This window comes from Dermacentor andersoni, chromosome 7 (assembly GCF_023375885.2).
Source record: "Dermacentor andersoni chromosome 7, qqDerAnde1_hic_scaffold, whole genome shotgun sequence".
NCBI classification, from domain to species: domain Eukaryota; kingdom Metazoa; phylum Arthropoda; class Arachnida; order Ixodida; family Ixodidae; genus Dermacentor; species Dermacentor andersoni.
The window spans coordinates 111881492-111906828 of NC_092820.1; the positions used below are offsets into that span (position 1 = coordinate 111881492).

A 25337-nucleotide genomic window follows, 5' to 3' on the forward strand; every position below is an offset into this window, starting at 1 on the left:
AGTATACTCTGTAGCGTCAGGTTGGTTACGGCACTATGGTGTCCAAAGGGCATGAAGGCTGACGGCCATACACAAGGAAAAAGGGAGAAAAGCCGGTAGCTGCTTGCGTCGCCGTGTTGTATGCGAACGTAACAAAAGGGAGTACGGTGTCTCAGTTGGAGTGGTCGAGTGAAATAATCATCCGCAACATGTCGCCAAGCGTGCGATTGAACAGCTCTATCAAACCGTTGGTTTCGGGATGCTACGCGGTCGATTTTCGGTGAGTGATCCTGCACTCAGCGAGCAGGGCTTCAGTGCGCTCCTAGAATGCCATTAAAAAGGGCAATATGGTGGCAACTTCACATGTCACATTTTGTAAGCATCCTGGAAATTTTATCTCATGACACTAAAGACACTAAGCCCACCAGCCCATTAATTTCATCGGCCAACTCAGCTACCCCGGGCACCGACCTTTACCGCATTCGGTTAAGAGCCACGGAGAAAGCTAAGGCTCGATTGGCGACCGCAGCACAGGCGCCGCTGAGCGTGCTGCACTTGGGGCAACGTCCGCTCTTCCGCCCTTCTCTCCCCCCCCCCCCTAAGTACGCCCCAGGTTATTACTAACCAAAACTATTTTTTTCATTGACAGCAACCCCTTCTAACAAAAGAAGTAGTTGTGCAATGTATCTACAGTACCAGTACTCACCTACGGGGCAGAAACCTCGAGGCTTACGAAAAGGGTTCTACTTAAATTGAGGACGACGCAAGGAGCTATGGAAAGAAGAATGATGGGTGTAACGTTAAGGGATATGAAAAGAGCAGATTGAGGGAGGGAACAAACGCGAGTTAATGACATCTTAGTTGAAATCAAGAAAAAGAAATGGGGCATGGGCAGGACATGTAATGAGGAGGGAAGATAACCGATGGTCATTAAGGGTTACGGACTGGATTGCAAGGCAAGGGAAGCGTAGCAGGTGGTGGTAGAAAGTTAGGTGGGCGGATGAGATTAAGAACTTTGCAGGGACGACAAGGCCACAATTAGTACATGACCGGGGTTGTTGGAGAAGTATGTGAGAGGCCTTTGCCCTGCAGTAGGCGTAACCAGGCTGATGATGATGATGATGATGATGATGATGTATCTACAGACAATTTTTCGGCCTGTGAAATAAACGGAAAAACTTCGTATGAGAAGGGCCAGTGGTAGGTAGGTAGGTAGATAGGTACGTAGGTAGGTAGGTACTCGAGATCACACTGTTGCAATTGCCGGGTATGCTTCCTAACTATTGATAGCTCCTAAACCACAGGATGTAATTACAGAAATAATGTTGCAGTAAGAGTATACCTTCGTGTACCATTTTTTTTTTTAAACACAACCATCACTAAGGCTGAATACACGCGTGCACACATGCCGCTCGGTGCTACGTCCGGCTGACCGGCGGCAGAAATTTTGGCCGCACCAAGGTAAAACACTTCAGTACGTTTCACCTAACCATTTGTAACTGAGAAACCGCCACGTCATACTAAATACACAGCGTGAGTTCGAAAGCAAAGAAAGAATTACTGCAACCGGGCGTGTAGTTGGAATGCAACACGGAGGGTTCCTTCAAGCCAGCATGCCGACCGCTCAAAGATGGCGTCACCGCCTGCACAGTATGCTGACGCCCATGAAAGAAAAATCTAAATGTGAGAACAAAAAGCCAATCACTGAAAGTTACTGGATTTGTATTTGGCGAGCTGGAAATATTCATTGATATCAGCACTATACAGTTGGTATTGATTCCTACAACAAGTTGTTATCCTACAGAGAGAACTTAAGTGAGACATCTGACTCAAGGTTTAAAATTTTGGATCTATGATACGCCCATTTTGCACGGAATGTATGCCAACTAGTCTTTTTGGAAACTGGGCTTCACTGACCATATGTTAAAAGCCGAATTCCACACACAAAACCAATATTGATTTAAATATTCATTATTTATTTCGCTTGGAACCAAGAACACTGCACGCCACTCCTAAGCAAACAGCAGTTTTGATATCTGAAGCATTACGAGTTCCCACTCACGGTCTTCGGCTTGCGAGGGTCCAGTCTCTGTGACGACCTTGCGAGACTTGATAATCTCGTATGCACCACTCGAGAACATGATGGTGTACGCAAGATCGTGGGGCACGTCGTCACCGAGAGCTTCCGTTTCGAAGTAGAGACCGACTGTGTTCGGTGTCACGTTCCTTGAGAAGACCATCCGCGCCATAGTCGTCTCGTCCATCATTGTCTTCACCGCTGCAGGAGGCACGGTAAAAAGGAGACAGTAAGGGAGCACACTTTTAGCGCCTAAGTTATTCAATAACAAATGTGTTGACATCTGAAATTATTGGCATTAGACATTACTCAGAAGCCGACCGGGGAATCCGTCTACATCACGGTGCAGCTTGAAATACACAGTAAGACCATTGTGTGAAACTCGTTACACGTAAGTTAGACGTAAGACATAAGTTGCACAAGAAATGTCACTGTAGCCAAAGTTTTGAAAGAAAACTTGTAATAATCACAGCAACAACCGCTTTCCTTAGCAGCGTATAAGCTCAGGTAGTTAACGCACTTCTATCCTTAATGGCGAAGGGTGAAAATAAGCTAAGACGTAAGGTGGGGTAGCGGAAAGTGCTCGAAAAAAAAGGAAAGGGTGGGTAAGTGTTGATTTGATAGATGCGGAGCAAGCAGAGGTACTGCTGTTGGTACGTTAAAGATACGGATAAAAAAAGAAAATTTTTTCGCCTCTACTTTTTACCTCATTGCCTTCGTACTCGGCGTTTCCCCGCCTGTACCAAGTCGTTCCATCCATATACGACGACAGTAACTCCCTCTTTCCAGTACCTTATTCGTGCTAATGAACCCTATGTTCTCTTGATGCCACTATGGATTCGCCCCCATCACAAACGAGGATAGCGCGAGAGTGCCAATCAAACACATAACCTGGCGCTTAGCGACAAAATTCCATTCTCAAAGAGGTGGGCTGGTGCCTTCCTCAGACAGACACAAGACTCATTACGCCGAAGTAGGGAGAGATCCACAGCCCAGTGCCCCCACGTGCTTTTAAACCTGGCCATACTCGCGAATCATGACGTTGACCATTGCTCTTCTGAGAAAAATTGGTTGGGCATAGGGTGCCTGATAAGCCAGATTTCTGGCCTTTCTGCACTGCGTCTGGCTTCCTCATTCAAATATATTTGCCTGCGAAGTACGGCGAATTCGCAGCGACCACCTTGCTGTATAGGGTTGCCAAGAGCCACTCACCGACTCCAGGCAGCCTCTTCTGGACGGCGTCGATGATACGGCGCGTGTACTTGTTGACGGGTCCGTAGAAGACCGTGTCCAACCTGAGGTCTGATAAGTCCGGCGTGTACACGGGGTAGATGATGCTGCTGACCACGGCGTCGTTGCCAACGCGGCCACGCTCGTTCTGGATCCTGAAGAACGGCACGGTCACCATGAGAATCTCGACGACGAAGGCGACCGGACGCACCCTCAGGCGTCGAAGGTACATGTTCTTCCACAAGAGCACCGAAAACTGCAGCACGCGCTCCATGTCGCCACGGTCTGAGGGCGGCAAGGATGATTCCGAGGCGTTTCTCCGTGATCACGTGCCTGCTCGTTAAATGCAAAGCACGTAGGCGTCAGTATTTTGCCTATGAGTAGTAAAATTTCATGTTGCTATCTACCGCATAGCAATGCTGCCATATTTGCAAAGTTACAAAGACGACGACACAAGCTCCTTCCTTGTTCGTTTCATTGTTCTTCCCTGTCCGCTGAGAAGTAATCCAGATTCTGTACTTAACCCGGTGACATCTTTAGTCTACATTACCGGTTCCCGCTCCCGAGTTTGCTTTCTAAACATTTCTGGCGCCAGACCGCGTTCATTATCATAAAATAACATCTCTAACTTACCCAACAAAGGTGCAGGGTGACACCAACGTAATCCCAGACTGCATGGATGGTCTAATGATGGCGCTTATACCACTTCACGTAAGGACGTTTAAGTCAATAAATGGTATACTTGGTTCTTAATCATGGACACGAAGTAGCGCATAGTTCTAACACTGCACGGACGAAGAAAATGTGACAACCTTGTGCACATGACCTTATGCGCGTCATGGCGTTTTCTTCTTGCGTGTACTGTTATAACAGCGCAACACAACGCTGCATCCAGGAAACTGTAACCCCATGCAAATGCGTTAACGTTTACGCGTAAACCAGCATCTCATGGCGTGGGCGTAGCATATAAGTAATGACGTTTTGGTATCATGCTTCATTATCGAAAATACCAATTTTCCTACGTCAAGTCTTCTTTGAAACTATGACATCATAAGATGCTCTAAGGAGCGAAACATCAATGTGCACTTTCTAGCTGGGACTATGGCGAACATTAAGTTCACACAGTAATTCGCAGAGAATGGTGGCCTTTGATTTCTCATTAGCACATTATTCTTAATGTTACGGACATTTAACCGACATTCTTCCTACTGGATCGGTCATTGCGATGGTAGATGAACTGTTATGTCTGTTTGACAAGATTCTTTGTCATGATGTACTACACCTGCGTGATGTCACGATGACCCTGTCTATGAGCCTTGGCGTGCACGAGTGCTTGACTTTAGCCCACTGCAGATATCAAAGTGCAGAGGTCACTGCCGTAAGGCCATACCAATTTCCTGGAACATCGAAACATTCTATCGATCTTCTTTCTACTGAAACTACTACCAAGTGCTACCACCTTTCTGAGTCACTGTTCTCTGTCGATAATCACTTATTTAATGAAGCACGAATACCCACAATAGTGCCCAAGTACAGGCATGGTTAAAGCATGTGTCTACATGCCATGACTAACTTCTGTTTCTGTATTATGAAAATTTTGACGCGTCCAGAAAAGTGTTGCAACCTCCTGCTGTCTGCTACAGATGGATTGATTTGCTACTTCTGATCACGTTTTGAATCACGTCTCTCTAACGTCCTCTGTGGGCCTGCAGGTCAACAAATAAAAAGTATCCACTGCGTGGATTATGCGGCCCGGGGCAGAGCCAAGTGCGTGCATGCGTGTAAATACGGCTTTACGTGTATAGACTACGGCTTACTTTTTTATGCGAAAGTATCAAATGACCCATTCAGCGAAAAGGCGCCTAAATTTCAAGTGGCTGCGACACCACGCCACGTGCGCGCCTCATCGGAGCAGAGCGTGCGAAACGGAACACCTCCGCCGTATTGATGTGCCGCGCGATGCGTGAGGGGAGAGGGCACAATCGCAACACCCCATCACCAGCGCGCCTCGATGGAGCACATACGGCGACGCAACGCCGTGGGGCGAGACGGGTTGTCGTCGGCGAGGCAGTCGCGTGACGCACACGTGCGGGTGCCCCCGACTCGCTCTCGGAAGCCGGCGCGCCATCTATCTATCTATCTATCTATCTATCTATCTATCTATCTATCTATCTATCTATCTATCTATCTATCTATCTATCTATCTATCTATCTATCTATCTATCTATCTATCTATCTATCTATCTATCTATGTCATTCCCTCTGGATTTAGGTGGAATGCGTGCCTGGTGGCATTGGTGGCCGCTGCTGCTTCCTCGGTCTCGCGTCGGTAACATGCGGCGTCCTTGATTTCTCTGCAATATCATCCAAATGACTCCGGTCTACAGCGAACATGCTAACGTAGAAACTGTGCAACAAAAAATTACCCGCACCAATTTAATCGCAAGACATAATAACATACTCCGCAGCAAAACTGGAAACTATCGCTCGCAGTGCAAAACTCGAAGAACCTCTCAGCGGCGTTTAATTGGACATTAATGCTTTCGTATTCACAACTCATAACAAGTGCTTAGGTGTTCTCGGAATTTTCTATCAAGCCATCCAATCCAAATACTACAAGGAAATGTGCCATTGAAATAAGTTTGCACTTGTGGGAGGCATGCATTGCACAAAGACTTTCCGGCAATTTGACAGGGCCTATGGCAGTTCTTTTTTTATTCATCCTCGCGCTTCACTTGTCTTGTGTGTTAGCCACAACTCGTTTTATTGCGATAAGAATTAAACTGCCGCTTGGCGCGCATTTGCGCTGTCACCATTGACAATCGTCATGCGCTTCTGGGATCGATGTCGCGTGTGCGCCCTGCACTTGAATGCGCATTATGTTTCGCTGCAAAAGCGAGGGAGCCAAGTACATGCAACTGGGCTCAATCGGCTCTACCTGTGCTAGGCGAGCGTTCATAGTTCTGCTGCCGATGTGTGTGTTGTGCGCACACACGTTACGGTCTCTCCTTAGTAGCTGTGTGCGTACCGCACCGTGTTGGACAGTGAATGTCAAGGTGTAAACTCACAGAATCACGTCTTTGGGCACCAACAAACGCCGACGCTTTCCTTTCGGTGTGACACGTGTAACATGAAGTTGCAAAGTTTTCAAAGTCCCTGCATGCTCCCTATAATGCCAGCGTTCTGAGACGCCTATACAGCGCTACGATAAACCTTGCTATCGCTTTTAGATGTTCGCTTCCGGGTGAACAAAAATACTTTCAGCGCACGTTTCTTTAGTACCGGTGTTACTGTGCAGAGACAACGCCTGCAATGTAACGCAGATTATGCATGTGATATTGTTTGAATATAGTTAGTATTGCGAAGCATACCTTGCACCCTTGCGCCAACTCTGCGCCTGCGGTATGTTGTGCGTCGCGCGGGATGACTTCTGCGAAAACAAAATAGTACCTGCGGTGGTGAGGTTTGAAGGGACATTCCAAGCGCAACGGTCAGACGCACTTGCCAAGCTATCATGGTCATGCAATTTGAGCCACGAGTTTCCAACAAAGAGTTGTCCTTAAACTCAGTCTGCCGCATTATGCTCTCCCTTTTCAAATCACGCTGATGTTGAGGTTAGCCTGGAACCGGCACTGCAGCTTAATTGTCCGCGCGTTGATTGCCAACGCAAGACTCCGTCAACTAGAACGTGCTGGGCCTGAAGGGATGACATAGGTATAATGAGAGTGCACTCACCGACAGCGAACCTTGTCGTAAGGAAAAACTCAGCTTTTCGAAATGATCGGTTGATGCCCTTGCACTCTCGAGCTCGGGAACAGCGCGTGCGCGCACGAAGCTTCTTATTCTTCTTCTTCAGCGTGCGACAACACGCGGCACGCACACGATGATGATGATGATGATGTCCTTGGTGAGATTGGCGCTTACCCACTCGGGGGGATTGGCCAAGAGTCGGGCAGACTTTGCTTATGTTTTCAGAAAATGGGGGTAAGGATCTAAAATTTTGTTACATGAATTTAGGCGAGGGAAAGTCGAAACGGTTCAGTAGATTGTCATGCTACGTAGAGAAAAAAAAATAATTATCTTTAATATATCAATGAGGCAATAGAGGAGGAATGAATAGAATAATACGGTCATCAATGAAATCGGTTTGATTCAATAATAATTTTTTCTAAGGCGAAGCACACATTCCTATGTGAGTGCCCAAGCACAGACGCTCCGAAAGACAGTAGTACCGGAGTGTTCAATGGCAGGCCAAGCTGTCGCACTGTAATTTCTAATGTCATTTTTCTCATGGAGGAGAAACGCCGGCATTCCAGTAGGTAGTGCTCAATCGTCTCTAATGCATTGCAATAATGGCACAATGGGGATATTGCCAGACCAGATCGGTGCATGTAAAAATTTAGAGATGGGACTCGACAACGTAGTCTCGTTAATGTAACTTCAGTTTGTCTTGTTTTGCAAAACTTCCTGCTCCAAGGGAATTGTAAGTGGCGTAGTTCCAAGGATGATTTGAGGTTCGATTGAGATTTTAAAAGGATGTATCTTCTGAACCTGGCGGACGTGATGAAGCCCATCGTTGGAAGAAGGGGAAGCACTGGGCCGCTGATAGAAGCCTTGGCCAAGCTGTCTGCCACCTCAGTCATAAATATGCCTTTGTGTCCAGGTACCCATATCAATCGTAAACTTCTCAAATGACTTGGAGCCAGGGAGTACAAAGTTTTTAATATGTGTGTCTCGCCGGGAGCAGTAAGTGAGGTGCACAGCGACAAAGAATCTGTGATTATTACCGCCGTTGACCTGAAAGATTGTAGCTTTCGTAAAGCTAGGACAACAGCTAGGAATTCCGCTAAGTATATTGGAGTGAAGTCGGGAAGCCGAATAGAAAAAGACCAGTCCAATGATGATGAGAAGATTCCAACTCCTGCCTTTTCTTCACACTGCGAAGCATCCGTTGCTATAATTACGTTAGTTTGGAGTTGATTCAAGTGATCCTGGAGTAAGCCGTTAAGAATACGCGAGGGAAGCTGCTTGGCATTATTTGGGTATAGGTCATCATAAGTAATAACTAGTGAATTTGAGATGCTGTTTTCCGTGATTATATCATTTATATTTACGTCTAACGGATTCAATAACGATTGCGATACAATGACTTGTGGCGTGTGAAACCGTGGCCATCTGACTCCGAAAAATTGGGCTCGTTGTTTGATGAAGATGGACTGGGATCTTCTTAGTGGGGATTCATAGAGCCTTATAAATGTTTGAACGCTAAGTATCTTAAATCTCATTTCAAGGGAAGGCAATCGTGCTTCCTTGTAGAGCACAGCGTTGGCTACAAACTTTGGTAGCCCCAGACATAAGCGAAGCGCTTCCCGTTCCAGCAAAACTAGTGGGCGTAGCTTGTAAGCCGCGGCGCCGGAGAATAACACGCTGTTTTCTGTTCTTTTTTTCTTTTTTACGCGGAATCGCAAACCGCCAGCTCGTGAAATCGGCGGTGCCTGTCGGAAGCCGGGAGGCAAGCGAACGAGTAAGGCGCCTAGGCCTCCATGCTGGCTGCGGCTTGTCTCGAAATTTCGTCTGCGCATTTAATTAGCACTATGCGCAACCACAACGCCAAAATCTCAGGATAAAAATCGCTCAGTGTCCCTCATACTCTTCCAACTAACACTTTGAGCACGAAGTCTGACAGGCAATCGCCTGAAATTGCGCTGCTGAAATGTTTGCTATTAATGGATAAGGAAGAAATTTATGAAGTACAACACCCGTTTACTTTTAAAGAATACGTTAAGCAAGCATCGGGAGGTGCGTATTTACGGACCTATATTGCACTCGTATGACCACATTGCTGCGCTAACAGGAAAATAAACGCTTTGGAGGGCAAGCAAGAAACCATAGGTCTAGAGTTTGTCGTCCTAAATCTTTATTTTCCTGTTAGCGCGACAACGTATTCATTAGATCTTGACCAACTCACCCAGCAACAAGTTCTACTCATATTGCACTCTGTTATAGCGGGTGCTCCCCCTTACCACTGTGCCTTACCCGTACGCGGAAGCCAACCACAACTTCGCGCGCCACTTCTTCAGGCAACGCATACGTAACCCCGTGCAGGGCCTGCCACCGCCTCTGATCGCAGACACTGCAATCAGAGGCGCTGCGTCTCAACGGCAGTGTCTGAAAGCGCTAGCTGTCCCGAGGGAAGAATGCGAGCCCGGATAACACGACGGATGGATAGGTGGGTGCTGTTGGCGTCCTCTCTGGAACACGGTGGTCGGTTGCGTCCCCAAGCTCTTGTTATTATATAGCCCAGTGTCATGCGTATGTTAAAAAAGGAAGAAAAGACAAAGACAATACCCCTTACCAAACTTTCTGAGCCCTTATTGGGAAGCTTGTTTTTCGTTTCCCTACTTTTCTTCTACCAATCTTCCAATAACCAATCTCTATTGCGGGCATGTTTACTTTCGCCCTGCTCTCGCTGAACCGAAAGGCTTCAAGGAGCCCAGAGGAGCCTAAATTGAATCTGGGCAGCTATCTTTACCTTCCAATAAAACATGCTCCATCGTTTCCCTAGCTTTACCGCCGCAAGCACATGCTTCCTCTACCTTGTTGTATCTCGCTTTATCAGTGCGTGTTCAATGGCATCCTGATTTAGCTTCGAAAAGTAATGAGCTTCCCTTTGAGTTATCATAAATTGTACCTTTCCTGTAAACCAATTCCAATATGTTTTTATTCCAATCTCCTGATGTCAAATTTACGTAAGCGCCGACACAAGCATCGGGCGTTGACCCGCGGCGTTGCCTGAACAGCCCAATCAAACGCTCCCCTCGCTTATAGGAGGTCATTTTTGTTTGCTTTCCCAACGAACAATATTGCCTACATTGAGTGGTTTTTCTTATCATATTGACTGACAAGAGGCCAGGAGCACGCTCAAGTGGAGTGGGCTTCGATGGGGCCGAGCCAGCGCACTGAAAATAGATAACCGGATGAAGAGGATGGTGCCGGCTTCTGCGATTGGTCCGCTTTCCATTACTTAGTTTGCGGTGGCTGGTCCAAAATCGTGGCGGCATGCAGCGGATAGTGAAAAATGCCGATGAATCAGTTCCTCAGCAAGGAAGAGTTGGCAGAGCGATGTCGTATACGTGCCGAAAGTGCTCGATAACGTTATACTGCCGCGATTAAAGGTTTATTATACGAAAATAAACCCATGCTCTCCGGCAGGTGCGAGTAGCCAGTGCCTGAGCGATCGGGGCAGCCATATTCTATTCCTTTCGGAGCGGCGCAGCCTGCGGCTATTCAGGAAAAAAAATCCAGTTTTGTTCGGCATATTAGTGCATCTTTATCGCGTACACGCCACTTTGAAGTTGACACGGTTTTGTGATGTCTAGTGAAAGACAGGGGAATGGGTGCAGCCTGAAACCTTTTGAACAATAGCAGAGGGTTAATGGCGAAACGGCGTTGAATCAGAAATAATTATTTTTCCTTTGTTCAGCCGAGAAATACATAACCAGTGTGTACACGCCATGTCAGATTGGGAGCTAGCGCGGTTTTCGTGATGTCACATGACAGACAGGCGAAGGGGGAGTGGTCGAAAAAGAGTTTTTGCCCAATCGCGGAGGGCTGATTGCAGAATTGGAATAGAAAAGTTTGGAATAGCTTTACGGTATAGCACCCCTGATTTCGTTTTTTCCTCCTAATTATTTACTTACGGCAGGTTTCTTTTCCATTGCCGCCACCCATGAGATTATTTCAGCTTTTCTGACTTTCCGGTTGACGTTATTTGTTACCACATTTCTGATCAGAAGGGCGGCTGGTAGCTTCAAAGTTTTTTCCTTCACTGTGAATAGATGTTTTTCATGTAGAAATACCTGAACACTCCCCCAGCCCATTTACTTTCTGCCACATTCCTCAGTCGTTTTTAATAATCAATTTTACTGTGAGCTTCCCTCACTTCCCTCAGCTTCATTTGTGGTCTTTCCTTGAGCGGCCAATGCGAGCCGTCCCACTGACCTTTGGTTGCCATGGAGTCCTGATTGTACCCCTGACTAATGATCTACTAAAGAAGCTAATGACCGCATTTCCAAACGTGTGTCCTGGAAGCATTACACCTTTCCTCATACCTTTTCACATACCAGATACGTTACACCTTTACACTTACCAAATGTAAGTCCTGGAACAACTTTCATCCACCTATTGTGTCCCCATAGCGCTCTGTGATTTATATTATGGTCACATTTCTCTTCCCTTTTGCTGTTATTGTATATTCCTCTGTTTCCATATATCTATTGCCTTCGTTTATGCATATACCATGGCATTTATATTCTCCTACCAGAGGTATTTCCTGGCCCTGTATTGACACTGTCTATTCACCGTTTTCATTGAATACCATGACACCTGATATTTAATTGCTAAGTTTCAGGCCTCACCTTCCCGTCCACAATACTAGTCAGAGGTGGCATATGAATTTTCTTAGCTGCTACACGATGTCGTCCGCATAAAACAAATCTGGAAGCTGCTCCTCTACTACTGTACCCGCCTGTTTGTCTGAGAAATCAAACGCTATATTACTTCCCTCTAGCGCCCTCCCCATCCTTAGCATGCACATCATAAAGAGCAGTAGGGATAAATGGCACCACTGCCTCAGTCCCTTGTTGATATCAACTTTCACCTCGCTCCTAATCCTTTCCCATTCAACACAAGAGGTATTTTCTAAGTAACTCTCTCTCTCCAGCGCTGTACGCAATCGTCGTCTAAGCCTTTCCCTTCCAGAATATCCTACGAAATGTTTCCGTCTTCATTATCATATGCCCCTGTAATGTTGAAAAAAGCCCCATATTACGGTCTACTTTCTACTCTGGATTTTTCAGTACACTGAGTAAGGACAAATAAGTTATCATGCAAACGCCTGCCTATTCTGAAGAAATCCTGAAGTTCTACTAAAATGCAATTATTCTCTGCCCATGCTTGCCGTTTTAATTTGATTGCCTGCATTGCTAACCTGTATATTACCGATGTAATGGTCAGCGGTCTAAACGAGTGAATTCTATGCTTCTTCCCCTTATCTTTAGAAATTAAATTCTAATTTGTCACCAACTGTCTCGTATTCGTCTATACTTTCAGTGGTGTAAATGTTATAAACAGGGATAAGGGGTCTCAGAAAGGCTGACCAACGTTTCGATAGGTAGACCTATCTTCGTCAAAGGCGGTCTCGTTATCCTTGGCATGTTAGTTTTAAAGCGTTAGTGCGGTGACGTCACGTGCACTTGTTGTCGGTGGCAGCTGGTTATAAAGGGAGAGACTTGCAAGTGATGCCCGTCATACACACTGACTACACAAGCAAGCAAATGACGAATTAGACAACGAAATCGGCGAGCCAGAGTTCAGGGCAGCCCTACAGAAACTCAATACCAAGTCGACACCCGGACATAAAGACCGAAACGCTAAGGAACTTGGACGATGAGTCTATAACTAAGGTAACAGAATACATTAACCCATGCTGGGAGGCAGGGCCCATTCCGCAGCAATGGAAGACGGCACAAATCGTGTTAATACGTAAACCGGGCAAGAGACTATAGCTTGAGAACTTGAGACCCATATCTCTCACTTTTGGCCTGGGCAAACTCATGGAGTACGTGGTCCTAGCGAGGATAACCACCTACCTCGAGGACCGGGACGCGCTCCCACCCACGATGAAAGGGTTCAGGAGAAGCTGTACGTCTGTGTGCGTGGTTCTCAAGACGACGGGACAAGAGCGAGAGAGTGGGAAGGCGGGGAAAAACGAAAGAAAGAAAAGGAGAAAAAAAACGGGGGGACACCAAGAGGAAAAAAAGAAAGAACAAGAAAAGAAAAAGAGCGGCATGGGAGGGTGTTGAGGAAGTGAGAGGTTAGGGAGCGTTCAGGGTGTGTCGTTGGTGGCATGTTTTGTGGCTTTAGAAGAGCCGGTCAGACGGTCAGTGCGCGAGTATCAAAAAAGACCCAAAAAGACATCAATCGAAAGAGTGACTTTAGTAGCGTAGCAACAATGCGTCGAGTAATTTTGAAGGAGTTAAGATAGCGACAAGGAGTCTGGTGTGCAATGCAAGGCGTAACTGGAAGGCAGCGGCATGGTCGTACGGGTCGTTACGGCGGTATACAGAAATGACGATACCCTGCGTGGCTGAGGCGCCGAAAAAGGTATACTGGCGTCTGGGACTTTGGAAGGTGTTGGTGAAGGTGTTTAAAAAGATATGTTATAAAAAACAGACAAAGGAACCAAAAGAGGAGGGCCGAACCGAAACCGGATTCGGTCCCCGCCCCCCTTTTCGCTTCTAGTATGTCCCTGTTCCACCAGCTTTTCGGTTTCCTTTTTCTTTCCAACGAGAATGTCGCTTCTCTTTCTGTATTGCTGTCATAATTACACCTAGAAGCTCACTATATTCCCCGCTATTTGCTTGGTCATTTGCCAAGTTCCTCCTTGACGGTTGTGAGTATTGTGACTACATTTTTTATTCCTTCAACGTTAAATTCTGGACTGGTCATACTTTGCTGTTTGCTCTCTTTCCCAACTATACATTCATTTTTCAAAACGATGCGTTTACGGTCACTCCATATGCTGCTATACCCTTCCTCGTCATGGACCATTTCTCTCTGCTTATCATGAATTCCTTCTGTCATCAGACAGTAATCAATGGTTGATTGCCGGTTTTCCATTCCCCACGTTGTTTGCCCTTGACACTAAGGCCCTGTATTCCGCCTTACCCACCCTACCTTACAGCCGTGTCACCATGCGGTATTCAACGGTACTACCCTGCCAGCGGTACCACCATACTGTCCCACGGCGTGGTTTTTATGCGCATGTGTAACTGGCCAGCTTGTGAAGTCGGTGGTGTCTGTCAAGCCGCGAAGCAAGTGAACTAGGAAGGCTCCTGCAGATGAACAGAATCGTTCGCCGGGGAAAGTACGAACTGAGCGCGTGGCAATGTAATTCCACTGAGAGGTATGTATAGCAAACGTTGAACGAAGTGGGGATGGAGAAAGGAGGCGCTGCGTCGCGGAGGAGGAAGGTATGCGGAGGCTGGCTGCGTTGACCTCCTGTGGTAGTTGCTACAGGTTTTCTTTGTGATGCATACGTACCGGGTTCGTCTTGTGATAGCATCGTCCTTGCGCGCCGTACGCTGTGTGAAAATGTGCGACGGTGAGCTGACGAGGACGGCTCAATGTCGCGTGCGCAAGGGGAGGAATCGCGCCGTATTTCGTCACGAGCATGACACCTGAGGAGGGGAGGGTAGGGTGCATTGTACGTCAGTCGCGCGCGGTCGCGCGGGCTTTATCTTTAAAGCGATCTGCTTTGTGGACAAAGTCTAGGTGGGCTGACGGCTTGTAGCTTTGCGTTCGTTGTGTTCTCGCCGCTCACTTTGCGATGAAGTAATGACAGCATTAAGGTCACTTCGCTCGCTGCTGCTGCCACGATTCCTTACACCAGCATTTTGACGGCGAGTGTTCACGGTCATCGAGTGTAAAGTGGTCATGTTCGCTTGTGCGCGCTGGCACCATGCTAGGTAATTCATAAAGTAAGCGAATGCTTACCACCAGGCGTTATTCTCCGGCGGCTGCTGCGTATGGCGCAGCCGCGACAGCCCTGTGTGAAATAGGATCTACGATGCGGACAATGAAGACGTCTAGGCGCACCGAGGACCGATAGTGTCGTGTGCGCTATACCACCTATATTCTTGCGCGTCACCCGCTTTCATGAAATGAAACGTCACTGTAAATGTTTTTCATTATATGCTGGCACAACACGTGTCACATCTTCATCAAATGCATAGACCAACACTGATGTTGCCGTGGCAGATGGAATAGCTAGTCGTGACGTCACGATTAACCACAGTTAAAATGAAAGAAAAAAAATTGGAGGACGCTTAAGCTTCGCCTTCAAGAGTCGAACGCGATAGCGTTATCGCGATCCGTTCGCACCGCCCACTTATTCGCTCGGCATGCTCTTGAGTCACACAAAGACGAAACGTGTGCCTGAGCAAGCGGAACGAACCAAAGAACTCGGTGTCTCGGAGGGAAGGGAACTACGCGAGCCAAACGCCGTGATCGGCACGGACAGCCGGGCCGCAACACGCCATGAAGGCGGACGCGATCATGGGGCTGACGCCTCGGTGGGATCGTCCTCTATCTCGCTTGGGAGCACCACGCAGACGCATGTCTCCTGGCCAGCAGCACGGCACACATCGCAGGGGACGCTATCCCACCAGACGCGCTACGGCGCAGCAACACGTCAGAGGCGTCCCGCATCGGACGCTACACCTAGGAATCGCGCTGCGAGCGGAAAGAGGAGCCGCGTCGCCTGAACACGAGGGTTCGAGTGACGCTCGCTGGAATTTGGAAGGGGAGAGAGCGAGAAAACTTATTAAACTCAAGGGTATTGGGGGTATCCTCGCACCGGTCCCCGCACGGCCCCAATGCGCTCAAACGAGACGAAGACGAGAAGCGAGCGAGTGGCGCGCCACCTGCCGGGGCAGCACCGTACATTGCTAGGAGGGGATCTTCTATGTTTGCCGCAAGATGGCTCTGCGTGTGCGCCAAGCGCAGAAGAAATGTAGCGGAAACGTACTTCGCTACTCGTTTAACTGCGACTTCTGTAATTTACATGCGCATAATTAGCGATATACACCCGCAGTATGACATTCTACGGCACGTTTGTAAGGCAACACCGCATTCGTTAGAGGCGCTTTTGTTCCGCGTTGAAGCCTCGAACTCATGGCTGAGTGGTATCGTCTCCGTCTCGCAGTCCCGAGACCCTCGGTCGATTCCCACCCAGCCCATCTGGCAAGTTGTTTTATTTGTGAATTGCCTGCCGCAATTTTTCGCTCACGGCCAACGCCGCCGACGACACCGGCTTTTCTACGGCACCGGCTACTTAACGCTGTCGCGTTAGAATTGCCGTCCACCCCACTGTAGCATGCATCTACAAAGGAAGCGAATACAAGTTTCTCAGAAAGAAAGCTTGACATTTCACCTGAAAGGCATAGTTCAATAGATATTATCTGCACATGTTTACAGCGGTGCATCATACATATGTTATTTGTTAAGATTTTCAGTGGTGATCCAAAGTGTCGTGTCGAACTCGTAGTGTTTCTGATGCCTCGCTTTCTTTCAGTGCAACTGCGAAACAAAACGCACCAAGTGTCTCGACGCACTGACTTGCCCGCGAGAAGGAGTGCTCTAGGCTGCTTGTCGAAGCATGCGTCAGTGGCGTTCGGCGTTGCAGGCTAGATGCGTACGAAAAGGTGCCTCAAATTGGCCAAGAAAACTTCGCTATAAAGAAGCATAATTCAATTGAATTGAATTTTATTTCTCGTTCATTCAAACGAGGGCGCACTGAGACTAAAGACATAAAGGCGGACAAAGGTCTCAGACCCCGCGAACTACAGGTTTGACAGCAGATCACACACATATGCACAACTTTGCGCGTTACAACAGCGTTGGTTACTGTGAAATTTCATGGTAGCAATGTCCATGGTCATCAGATTCTTCAAATTTATAGCACAATGTACAGCGACGGCTAAGTACAACTAAGCATTTCAGATTGTAATGTTATGCTAAAATAGTACAATTATACGCGAAATAAACATCAGCAAATTCATAGAGCAATATAGAGCAACAACATGGTGCAAAAAAGAAAAAAAAAACTATTGTGTGCCAAAAATAATAAAAAATGAATGAAAACTGACAACAGGACGTGGATGGAAACATAATTTGTGTTAATACAAAACGCAAAAAAAAACACTTAATGAAGCCATATCATGCGTATCCTGAAACGAAAAAATATGTAATTCATGACAGAAACGTTTTACGTTTTAATACTCCTTTATTCAAGTTTAAAGTATAGATCTTCCCTATCTAACCAATCTCTTATTTCTTTTGTAAATGTCTGTAAAGAAGTATTTAAGGATACAGATGCACTGTATATATACATTATTTTTGTGCACTGATAGAGAAATGTTTATTTCCCGCAATTGGTCCTTGCTTTTGGTGTGTGTCGTGTACTGCGTCGCAAGGAGTATCCGGAGAGGTTAAGTTCACTACATTGTGGGCTTGGGCTTCTCTTTCAGATTTCTAGAAGAATTTGCATATAATATATCCTGTCCGCACGCAGCATTTCACATTTTTGGAATAGTGGACCGGTTCTTAGTTCGGAAAAATAGTCAAAGTAATTTACATATAAGTCAGATAACGAAGTTGTATATTCATTTACACACTGCTGTAATTCTGTTGTGTTATCGGCTGTAAAGAACACATTTGTATCGCCTGCATACATTGCCAACTTTTGGGAACCTGGTAAATCTGTAATATTCTTAACATAAATTGCAAATAGTAACGGTCCTGACTTTGAAACTTGTGCGACACCTTGATGTAGGGTAAGCATGTCAGATGAAGTAGTTCCCAGCTGCACGAACTGTTTTCTATTACATATATGACTTTTTATCAAATCATTTGCAACGCCTCGTACTCCGTATCGCTGCAATTTTTCAGTTAAGATATAGTGATCAATCGAATCAAACGCCTTTTCCAGGTTCAAGAAACAGTTAAGCGTTAACTTTTTCTGTTCGATGTTAGCAATTATTCTATCTTTAATATCCAGCAAAGCTTGCTACGTTGATTTATTTTTTTGAACACCGTATTGGCATTGCGCAATAACATTGTGTTTCGTAAAAAAATATGAAAATCTTGCATGCTACACTCCTGTAACACGTGAAGGCTAAAGGCTGCTGCACGCAAGGTAGTGCATTACGTTATACGATCCTGGAGATCAGACTTCTTGCAAGACATAACGAGCCGCAGTGGGAAGTAAACCTGTGGCGCTGTAGGTCGACCTTCTTAACGACGCATGCGAGCACCTAATGTGCTATTTAAAGGCTCTTTCGTTCTTTCTTTCGTTCTATATTTCCTGTCCTCTTTCTTTCTTTGTTGTTTTCTTTGTTCTTTCTTTCGTTCCTTGTTTCCTTCTTTCTATCTTTCCTTCGTTTCTTCATTCACAGTCACCCATTTGCATCGTTGCTTGCTTACGGGAGTATGTGCCATTCCTGATGATGATATTTTTTTTCTTACTGCACTAGACGCTGTTTCCTTTTTTTGCGGGTATGAGCCATTGCAACGAGCCGCTTAAGACTTTCGCCTTAAAAGAAAGGACAGAAAAGAGCGCGTACCAGCCGCGTGTTCTCGCGCGCTAAAGAAGAAGCGTTTCACGAGCTCGCGCGTGCAAGTGCCTCAACCAGCGGATTCCTTCCTTCGAAGACCGAGGTGTTCCTCACGACGACGTTCCCTGTAAGTCGCTGCATTACCATGCCGACTTCTCATAACTTCAACCCCTAATACTTTCTCGTTCGCGATGTCCCAAGTTCGAGAGCAGCCCGCAGCCAGGTACCTACGCTGTCGTGAAGGTTCCAAATTAATCTCAACCCTAACACGGTTTGTGTAAAAAACGAGGCAAGGCCTTATCACCGCTAACAGTCTATGTACGTGATAGCATACTTAGAAGTACTGTTTGCTGGGCGTGTTGCGTTTCTTTCTCGTTCCTTCTTTTTCGTGATATTCTTTGGCAATACTGACAGCGTTATGCTTCTCACGTTTCGACAGCTGCCCGCGCCCACGCCGCGGGGGCCCTTGCACACATTCATTGATCAAAGCGACGTTTCTATGCCTCGTATCTCGGACAAAGTTGAGATTTCGTGCCTAATGCGTCACACTCGCGCACGCTCAGCACATCTCGAGTTTTCAGTTACGTGCCTCGACAGTCGGTATGATATAACCAACGATGCGCGACCGATGGTGGGCTAGAACATTTGTCTTCCTGCAAAGCGCCTCACAGCTCAAATCACTACGCCACGATTGCACGTATTTTCCCATCACGGAAAAGTTTCATGAAACGACTGGCGCGAGCTTCTTGCACTTTTCCCGGTCGGGACAGCTAGCGCTTTGAGACGCTGTCTTAGACTGCACTGCCCGTAGTTTTTGTTAGAGGAAAGTGATACCTACAACGGGGGTGAAGTCCGGTTGTTATGCTATCGCTATAACAGTCGCGGCAGTTTGGAAGTCGGAGGTAGGCCGCGATGTTGAGTCATGATTCAGCTATACAACGCAGAGAAGCAGGAACACAAGGTACACGCTAGGGTCCACTTGCGCAAAGCAGTTTACGCGTTGGTACCTTATCTATCTTTTAAACGGTTCACGCAAGCCGCAGTAATTGAAGCGCAGTATGTTGTCACTGTAAGGGTTAAAACTTTTGGAAAAATTTATTTCGCTTGCCAGTGCCGTGACGTTGTTTTGGTGTCGCGCGTTATTTGGGATTTCAAAATCTTTCTTCGATTGAACGTTTCTACTGGTAGTTCCTTTGATTGTACGAGATGGGATCACGCGCTATCCTCTAGATTGAAGTGTAGGTAATAAAAATATTCCGCCTCCATTCTAACCTGTGAAAGTGGGTGCACAGCGGAATTGGTACGGACGTCATACAAGTACCGCCACCCCAACAGACGTTAGAGGACGTTGCAGAAGCACCACCACCACAAGCGATGTATTTCACGGGACCACGCACGACTGCGGAAGTGCAGCATACATCCTCATTCCTCTAGGCCGTCCGGCAAGCGCAAGTGACTTATGTAGCTAAATTATTGCTTAAAATTAAATTGCATCAGGCAATGCATAAAGTACGACCTACGCACAAACTGCAGACATGATAGCATCGGATTGTAATTCGAATGCACGCGAAAATATATTTCTGTTACGCGGAAGCTCAAACACAAACCCCTTTTCCAGCTGACGGTTTTTATTTTGAGCAGAAGTTCCTTTTGAACCCGTATCATTCACGCATTAAGGAGGGCAGACAAATTTTGAATAAATGCAGTGAAAATGCCACACTCTACATGCACTATCTTTTATAACCTGGAAAGAACCTGTGAATATTCACCACGCTTTAACACCGCACTTCTGAAGGTGTTTGAGGGACTCCAGGCACCCTTATACATAAGGAAATGCAGAATGAATATATAGCTCTCATCTCCCATTCCTAGTTGTGCGCTATGAGCATAACTACACAACAGAAAAGTAGAAAGCCATATATCGAAAGCACAGGTACAGTATCACAAACACTGTTAAAAGCAAAGGTACTTGGTACAGCACATGAGATTTTCCACGCATGTGAGCCGTCTTCGTTCCCCTTAATTTCTCTTGCGAAGAACCCATGAAAGAAATGTAAACGCAACACAGAAAAGTAACACTCGTGAAATTTGGCCCACAACACTGCACCTAATTTAGCGCATTATATAATGGGGCTGTGAACTGAGACATCCGTGTACCCGCTTTGGGACAACGAAGCTACGAGGCTCATTTCCCATGAGCTAAGGCTGAAGAGAGACGGTTCTGTGACCGTTGTAGGACTTGGATATGTGCGCTTAGAAAATTGATGGTTGAAATGTGTTCCGGAGTACCTACTCGGCGAATCCTAGTTAACATAACCGTTAGTTTATTATAGATGAGATTTTTTGGCATCAAGCACCCAGTCCTTATGGCAGGGTAGACCTCTGTAAAAAATAAGAACAGTCAGTAACCTGTGTCCACATGAAGTTCCTCAAATACTAATTATTGCAGCCTTTCGGCAGCATATGCTAACTGTATCAACCTGAACGATTTTACCAGAAATCCATAAAACTGCATATAGAACTCCTTTATAGGAAAGTTTGAAATGAACGTTGCCAATCAACCAAGACGGTGGAGCTGCTTTGAGACATAATCCATAAATTGTAGCGGTGGTCGTCTATTTCGTGTAGACCTACGAAAAACTAGTTCTAGTTCTCGAGTGAGTCTAGGAGAATCATTACTAGAAGCTCAGCAGGAATTACGTGTGTCGCTGTCTTGAGTTCCCTAGGCAAACCTTGGCACGGTATGTCAGACGGAAGCTCAGCAGATTCTTCTGCACAGGATGAAAGTGGTGTTGATGCACCACATGTTGTTGAACCCGGTCACTGAGGTGAAACTGGATGTTGTATCGGAGTATCGGCAGCAAGAGAACCTCTATCAATAGTAATGGAAAAGATGGAAAACAACCGTAAAGGGATTGGTAGGCAAATGATTGAATCCCTCGGTGTAAGTTTTCAGGGAAGTCTTCTCCTGCCTGATATTTCAAAAGTTCGGAATAATTAAAACGCTTGCCATTTTCAAGCTGGAAATCATTTGGCCCTATCCGGCGGTCAATCTTGAAAAGCCCTAAATATCTTGGACCAGGCTTTCTCGAGCTACATACTCAGACAAAATATCCTGTTAGAAACCGGGGACATTTTTTTGCGCCGGCGGTCTACATACGTTTTGATATATTCTCGTTTTGTTGTAGCACCCGTTATTGCAATTCCTGGCGCAGCTTAGGCGACAGAAATGACGCATAAACTGTAGGCATGCTTGTAACATCGAGTCGAGTTCTCGATTTACAACTATGGGGCAGCATAGCCACAGAAACACCTGTAGCCATATGTGGAGAGAACGTCTAAGTTGCTATGTTTTCTAAGGCTGCAAATCTAAGGTCTCGTTGTTCCAGTATAGCAAGTTGCATGAATTCTTTGAGGACACGATTCATTCTTTCTACCTGGCCGTTTGGGTGAAGGCACTAAAGTGAAGAGATACCTAATGCTTTAATTCTTCCTTCAGGAAGTTTGAAATTCCGCCGAAGCAAAATGTGATCCATGATCGGAAAAAATGGCATCAGGAAAGCCGGCTCTAGTCAACAAAGAAATGAGACAGCGCATGATAGCTTCGGAAGTGACTGAAAGCACAAAGCAGACTTCAGGCCACTTGAAATTATAGTAGACATTGGCTGGAGCAGAACGGGCGCACTGCAGAGCACAATCTGAAAGACTTTATATATATATATATATATATATATATATATATATATATATATATATATATATAGAGGGGAGTGAAAGAACATTTGGCGAATTTAAGCGGCAGTTGTCAAACAAAGCAGCTTCTTACAAGTTCCTCAACTTTACTATCTATGTGAGGGCACCAGTAGATGCTTCTCAGTCTGAGCTTTGTATAGGTGATGCCGAAATGACCCTCATGAGCTCAGAAGTCTCTCACGCAAGGAAGCTGGAGGAATAATATACTTTCCTCGCAGCAGGGAGTTATCTATGTGGAATAATTTTGATTAAGCGTGCGTATGCCTGTAATTCTGGTGAAAGTTCAGCAGCAATGTCCCAAACATTTATTATCTTTTCTCTTAAAGCTTGGAAAACTTTATCAGCCAATGCAGCCGTTTGAAGCTCTTATTGTGTCATGCATTCTGAGAACAGACACTCTTTCTTCTTCTAGTGTTGGGTCAAATTCCGGAGAAACGGGAAGGCGCCACAATGCATAAGCTATAACATTTTGATCCCCTTTCAATATTCAGTCTTGAAATTGTAATAAAGTAATCAATCAAGCACTTAAGCGTGAAATCCTTAATGAACGTTGTCCAGGTTTGCTTGGAAAAGAGTAATGTAACAAGAGGTTGGTGTTGTTGGTAATGGTAACGATCTACCCCACAAGTAAACATGCCAATTTTCGAACTAATTCTCCTCGTTCGTGTACTAAGTACCATCGTTCTGCGGGAGTTAACCTGCGGAATGGAAAAGCGACTGTAAATAATTGATTTCAGCATTTTTGTCGAAGGACCGCTTCCATGCTAAAGTCTGAAACATCCAGTGTTACAATTATGCGTAGGTGCGTTTAAAACATGCGCACTAAAGCCTTAACCAGACGTACGCGCTGGTACGCGTCCGCACGCGCAGCGCCGCGTCTGAACGCGTACGGCGTCAGGCGCGGAGGCTGCATCGCATGTTGACGCGCGGCGGCGTGGAGACCTTGCATTGCTAGGTTTCTTTGCGCCCGCGCCGGAAGCTGCCGCTCGCGTCAGCCGTCCGACGCGCCTCACGTGACGACGGCGAACCAACGTGACTTCCGGAACGATTCTTCGCACGGCGTGCCGGCAAGCCCGGGCAAGCTGCGTGCCTTGTGATCGGAGCTCCGCGCGGGTTTTTGTATTTTTTGATGGCAGCCGCTGAAGTATTCAGCCGCAACGGGTGCATTATTAACAAAATGTTCATCGCCGAAGTTGGGCACCTGACACAGCGTGAAGAACGCGTAAGGCACAGACCACGCGAGTGATGGTATGCCGACGCTTCTGCAGGCTTCACCGAGTTGACAATATTACAGATGAACTGACTGAACCACTAGGAGTCCTGCAACATAATTTTTTTAAATGTAAAAACAAATTTTTAAGTTAAAGCTTATTGCGTGCTATTGCCAGCTTTAGCACATTGATTAACGTGACCGTTAGGCGTAGGCTGGGCTGCCTTGAAGCGGCGCGATGAAACGCGCGGCGACGACCGCGCGACAACTCGTGCATCGTTTGGGTGCGCGCCCCGTTCCTCCGCCGGGCGGGACGCGACGTCGAGTGAGCGCGGTGCGGGCGGACGCGTCGCAACGCCCACGTCTGGTTGGGGCTTACAAGCCAGCGCTTTCGGACGCTTGTCATGCTTTTTTGCAGTATCAACTATTCGAACACTGCTCGCGATTTTCACCGTCATTTAATATTTAAACATAAAAATACTGATTTCCTTAGTTTTAATACGTCCTGCAGAACAATTTAGAACTGAGGTTAAACAGCGCGAATAAAAGGAGGACAAGTTCTAAATATGAACCAACTAGTCCGCATCGAGATCTTGCTAATGCAGGACAATACTCACATTAACTGTGCGATTTCTCTTTGCGTCAGAACTTGAATGCCAGGCGGCGAAAGGCGTCTACCGCGTTCACGTTCCAATCTCCGAAAATGGTGCACAGAAGAAGCCGCATTTTAAGACCTCCGGCTAGGCAGCTTTGCCAGCTGGAACGAATTGTAACACAGCTTATGCAGACCACGCAGAACCTGCCGGCATGTGCCACAGCCACGATAGGCTGGCTAGAATAGTACCTGCTGGTGCGGGGTATCCGGAGCGAAGTGTCCCTCGCATCGCACAAATATGGCCCCGTGGGCTGTCGAAAACAAACTCAATGAGGCAAGGCGGGCCGGCGTACGCGCCGACAATGGTGCAGATGCAGATTCAGCAATGGTGCAGATGCAGATGCAGCAATGGTGCAGATGGTTGCAGATGGTTGGTGCAGATGCAGCAACAATGCGCTGGTGCGTGTGCGGTGCACGCTCAGCTCAACGCCACAGGCGCCCAGACGAGGTGCCGTGGTGACAAGAGGCCGCGGCAAGGCAATAAAGTGGACGAAATTCTGCAGTCCAAAGCGCGAACTGGACGCACACGTAGTGCTCGTCGTGAGCATGCTGCGGTACGGGAACGCCAGGTCGAAACAAGGCAAGAACGCCGGCAGGACTGTAGTTCTTATCGAAGCTGCACGCGGTCAGAGTTCTCGCTATTCGCGTATCAGCACACGCCCCACCACGCGCGGTCAATTAGTGAGCTTATGTTTCGTGCAATTGATGCTGTCACTACAGCTACGAGCCTTACACTTCGTGGAATATTCTGACAAGCTCCTATCGAGTTGATCGCTTCAGCCTTATGACTAAAATAGGACTTTTTTTAAAACAAATGCACCGATAAAGTTGTTCATTTGCCTAATTTAAACAGAGAAATTCTAGCACAAGAGAGTGTTACTGCAACCATTATGCCATTGATGCGTTTCCTCCACAACGGCTTGCCTCATAAACACATAGTAGATTCGGTATGTGAAACTAGAAATTATTCTAAAAAAAGGAACACGTCATTGACGAACTGGAGGTTCAAAGGTCTTTCAACTTTTTCTTGCTTTTGTAAGTAGCTGTCCACTTTAACGTAATACTTCTGCGGAAACCCGCAAGGTGGAAACCTTGCGGGTTTCCGCAAAAGTATTACGTAAGTAATTAATAAAAGGAAAGTAATTAATAAAAGGAAAATAAGACATCCAAACGTAGCTAAGTGCTATAAAGGAAACGCATACGGGTTTCGACGTTTCGATAGCGTCGAAGCGAGAAATACATGAAGATTGATTCGCT

The 25337-nt window shown here is 46.5% G+C and overlaps 1 protein-coding gene across 2 annotated transcripts; it reads right to left on the bottom strand.

The window, feature by feature from the left end:
• Positions 1 to 1934: 1934 nt before the first annotated feature.
• On the bottom strand, positions 1935 to 24142 carry LOC126533981 (uncharacterized). 2 transcript variants are annotated; one of them, XM_072289095.1, is made up of 3 exons: positions 24043 to 24142; positions 3269 to 3619; positions 1935 to 2257 (listed from the first exon to the last, which is right to left on the bottom strand). In XM_072289095.1, exons 2-3 carry the CDS (start codon positions 3558 to 3560, stop codon positions 1992 to 1994), a joined length of 558 nt encoding a protein of 185 aa, XP_072145196.1. In that variant the 5' UTR covers positions 3561 to 3619; positions 24043 to 24142; the 3' UTR covers positions 1935 to 1991. The 2 variants fall into 2 exon arrangements, with proteins under 2 accessions (XP_072145196.1, XP_050037155.1); XM_050181198.3 differs by lacking the exon at positions 24043 to 24142 and adding an exon at positions 7022 to 7098.
• Between the last annotated feature and the right edge of the window lie 1195 nt (positions 24143 to 25337).

What these genes read in the sequence shown, in the direction of transcription:
- LOC126533981 (XM_072289095.1), bottom strand. Translation starts at nt 3,560, where the DNA reads ATGGAGCGCGTGCTGCAGTTTTCGGTGCTCTTGTGGAAGAACATGTAC. An exon ending in GAAGAGGCTGCCTGGAGTCG is followed by an intron (nt 2,258 to 3,268) that starts GTGAGTGGCTCT and finishes TGCCTCCTGCAG; the next exon opens with CGGTGAAGACAATGATGGAC.